Here is a 2142-nt window from a genome sequence, read left to right on the forward strand (position 1 = left end):
TAGGCACAGAATTATTTTTCTCATTATTAAATGAAGATAAAATAAAATTGGCAGACAATTTATTCTTGCAATCTAGTTGTTTCGGTTATCTTGTTTCAGGGGTTATTTCAGGCAATAATCTTTATAATGCTCCTAAACACTGTTTTTTAACTAAAAACCTAGACACTCTTAATAAAACACTCAAAGGCTTTTGGGAAATTGAAGAAATCGAAACAAATGAAATTTGCGACGATGAGTTAAAATATTGTAACGAACATTTCGTAAAAACGTATTATAGAAAACCGGATGGTAGATTTGCTGTAGAAATGCCTTTCAAGCCTGATATTTCAGCAAAAATGTTGGGAAATTCTAAGGCAGTCGCATCAAAAAGGCTAGTTCAGTTATGGACGCGTTTAGAACGTGATCCCGCTATGCAAACGCTCTATTCAGAATTCCTCAGCGAATATGAATTATTACAACACATGGAAGAGGTGAAAGAAAATTCAAATGTCGAAAACGGATACTATCTACCACATCACGGTGTGTTACGCCCATCAAGCAAAACTACTAGGCTTCGTGTAGTTTTCAACGCGAGTGCTAAAACGTCCAGTGGACATTCATTAAATGACTTGCTGTGCAAGGGAGGAGTGCTTCAGGAAGATTTCTTCTCGATTCTAATCAGATTCAGAAAACACGTTTACGAATTAACTGCAGATATCAAACAAATGTTTAGAAAAATTGAGATCAATCCTTTTCAACCCAAACTTCTAAAAATTCTGTGGAAGAACAATAAAAACACACCAACTAAAGTGTATGAATTACACACAGTGACATATGGAACAGCATCCGCTCCATACTTAGCAACGCAGGTTTTGCAACAACTTGCCATAGAGGATGAGTAGGACTTTCCATTAGCTTCAAAGTCAGTAAGTACTCCAGGATTTCTATATGGATGATTGCTTCTCCGGTGCTTCAGAACTTAGCGAGTTTGAAAAACTCAAATCAGAACTAACACAGTTGCTTCAACGAGGAGGCATGGCTTTGCAGAAGTGGTGTGCTTCATCAACTGCACTTAAAGAATTCACGCTTGACCGCAATTCTGAGGAAATAATGGTTAAAACTCTAGGAACGTTTTGGAACAGTTTAAGTGATTCATTTGCGTATAAAGTCTGCACCAGCCCCAGCACAGATTGTAACTACACCAAACGAGATGTGCTTTCACAAATAACTCGCATCTATGACCCCCTCGGACTCCTGGGTCCGCTCATAGACAAAGCAAAGATTTTCATGCAACAGTTGTAGTTGTTTAAATTGGACTGGGACGAGACACTACCAATAGATGTTTCCAAACAATGGGAGAACTTCATTAAGATCCTATCCTATCAAATAATATTGAACCCATTCATGTTCCGAGATGTTTTTTTCAAGTTTTCTCTAAGTCTGTTGTGATACTTGGATTTGCAGACGCCTCTTCAAAAGCTTATGGTGCTGCAATTTACGTACAAACCGTGTCTAATTCCAGTGAAGTAACTACCCAACTCCTTTGCAGTAAGTCAATGGTGGCACCAACGAAAACCATCACAATCCCCAGACTTGAACTTTTCTCTCGTCTAATTCTTTCAAAACTTACGCAGAAAGTCATAGCTGCACTGAGGCTATAAATACACTCTGTTATACTATATTCAAACTCAACTATAGCCCTCGCCTGGATAAAGATTCCTTCTAACTTGCTCAAGACATTTGTGAGCGACCGAGTGTCTCAAATTCAGAAACTATTGAAAGATTTCCAGTGGCAGCATATTCCATCGGAACTTAACCCTGCTGACTTGTTTTCCAGAGGACTTGATGCTAAGACCCTTGCAACCAGAGAACTGTGGTTTAAAGGACCAGATTTTTCAAAATTAAATTTACCTGCTTTTAAGACTGTGCAAATTTCTAGTGGCTCAACCGACAAACTTTATATCGATGAGCTCAAGCTAGTTTCCAAAATAACTTTGACTTTAAATAATGACTCTAAATTTTTAGATCATTTACTTTCTATCACAAATGATTTTCATAAACTAAACAGAACTCTAGCATTTATTTTTAGGTTTGTTCGAAATTGCAAATTCCCTAAAAAGGTAAAGGTATTTCTTAAACAAGAGGAATACATGAACGCTGAAA

At 37.4% G+C, this 2142-nt stretch overlaps 2 protein-coding genes across 2 annotated transcripts; both read left to right on the top strand.

Annotated features, from left to right (window-relative positions):
• Window positions 1–305: 305 nt before the first annotated feature.
• Window positions 306–881, top strand: LOC129959826 (uncharacterized). The gene has a single exon (XM_056072718.1). It carries the CDS (start codon window positions 306–308, stop codon window positions 879–881), a length of 576 nt encoding a protein of 191 aa, XP_055928693.1.
• A 46-nt stretch (window positions 882–927) lies between these two features.
• Window positions 928–1281, top strand: LOC129959827 (uncharacterized). Its single transcript, XM_056072719.1, has one exon. It carries the CDS (start codon window positions 928–930, stop codon window positions 1279–1281), a length of 354 nt encoding a protein of 117 aa, XP_055928694.1.
• Window positions 1282–2142: the final 861 nt, after the last annotated feature.

This window comes from Argiope bruennichi, chromosome X2, assembly GCF_947563725.1.
Source record: "Argiope bruennichi chromosome X2, qqArgBrue1.1, whole genome shotgun sequence".
In the NCBI taxonomy this organism is placed as follows: Eukaryota; Metazoa; Arthropoda; class Arachnida; order Araneae; family Araneidae; genus Argiope; species Argiope bruennichi.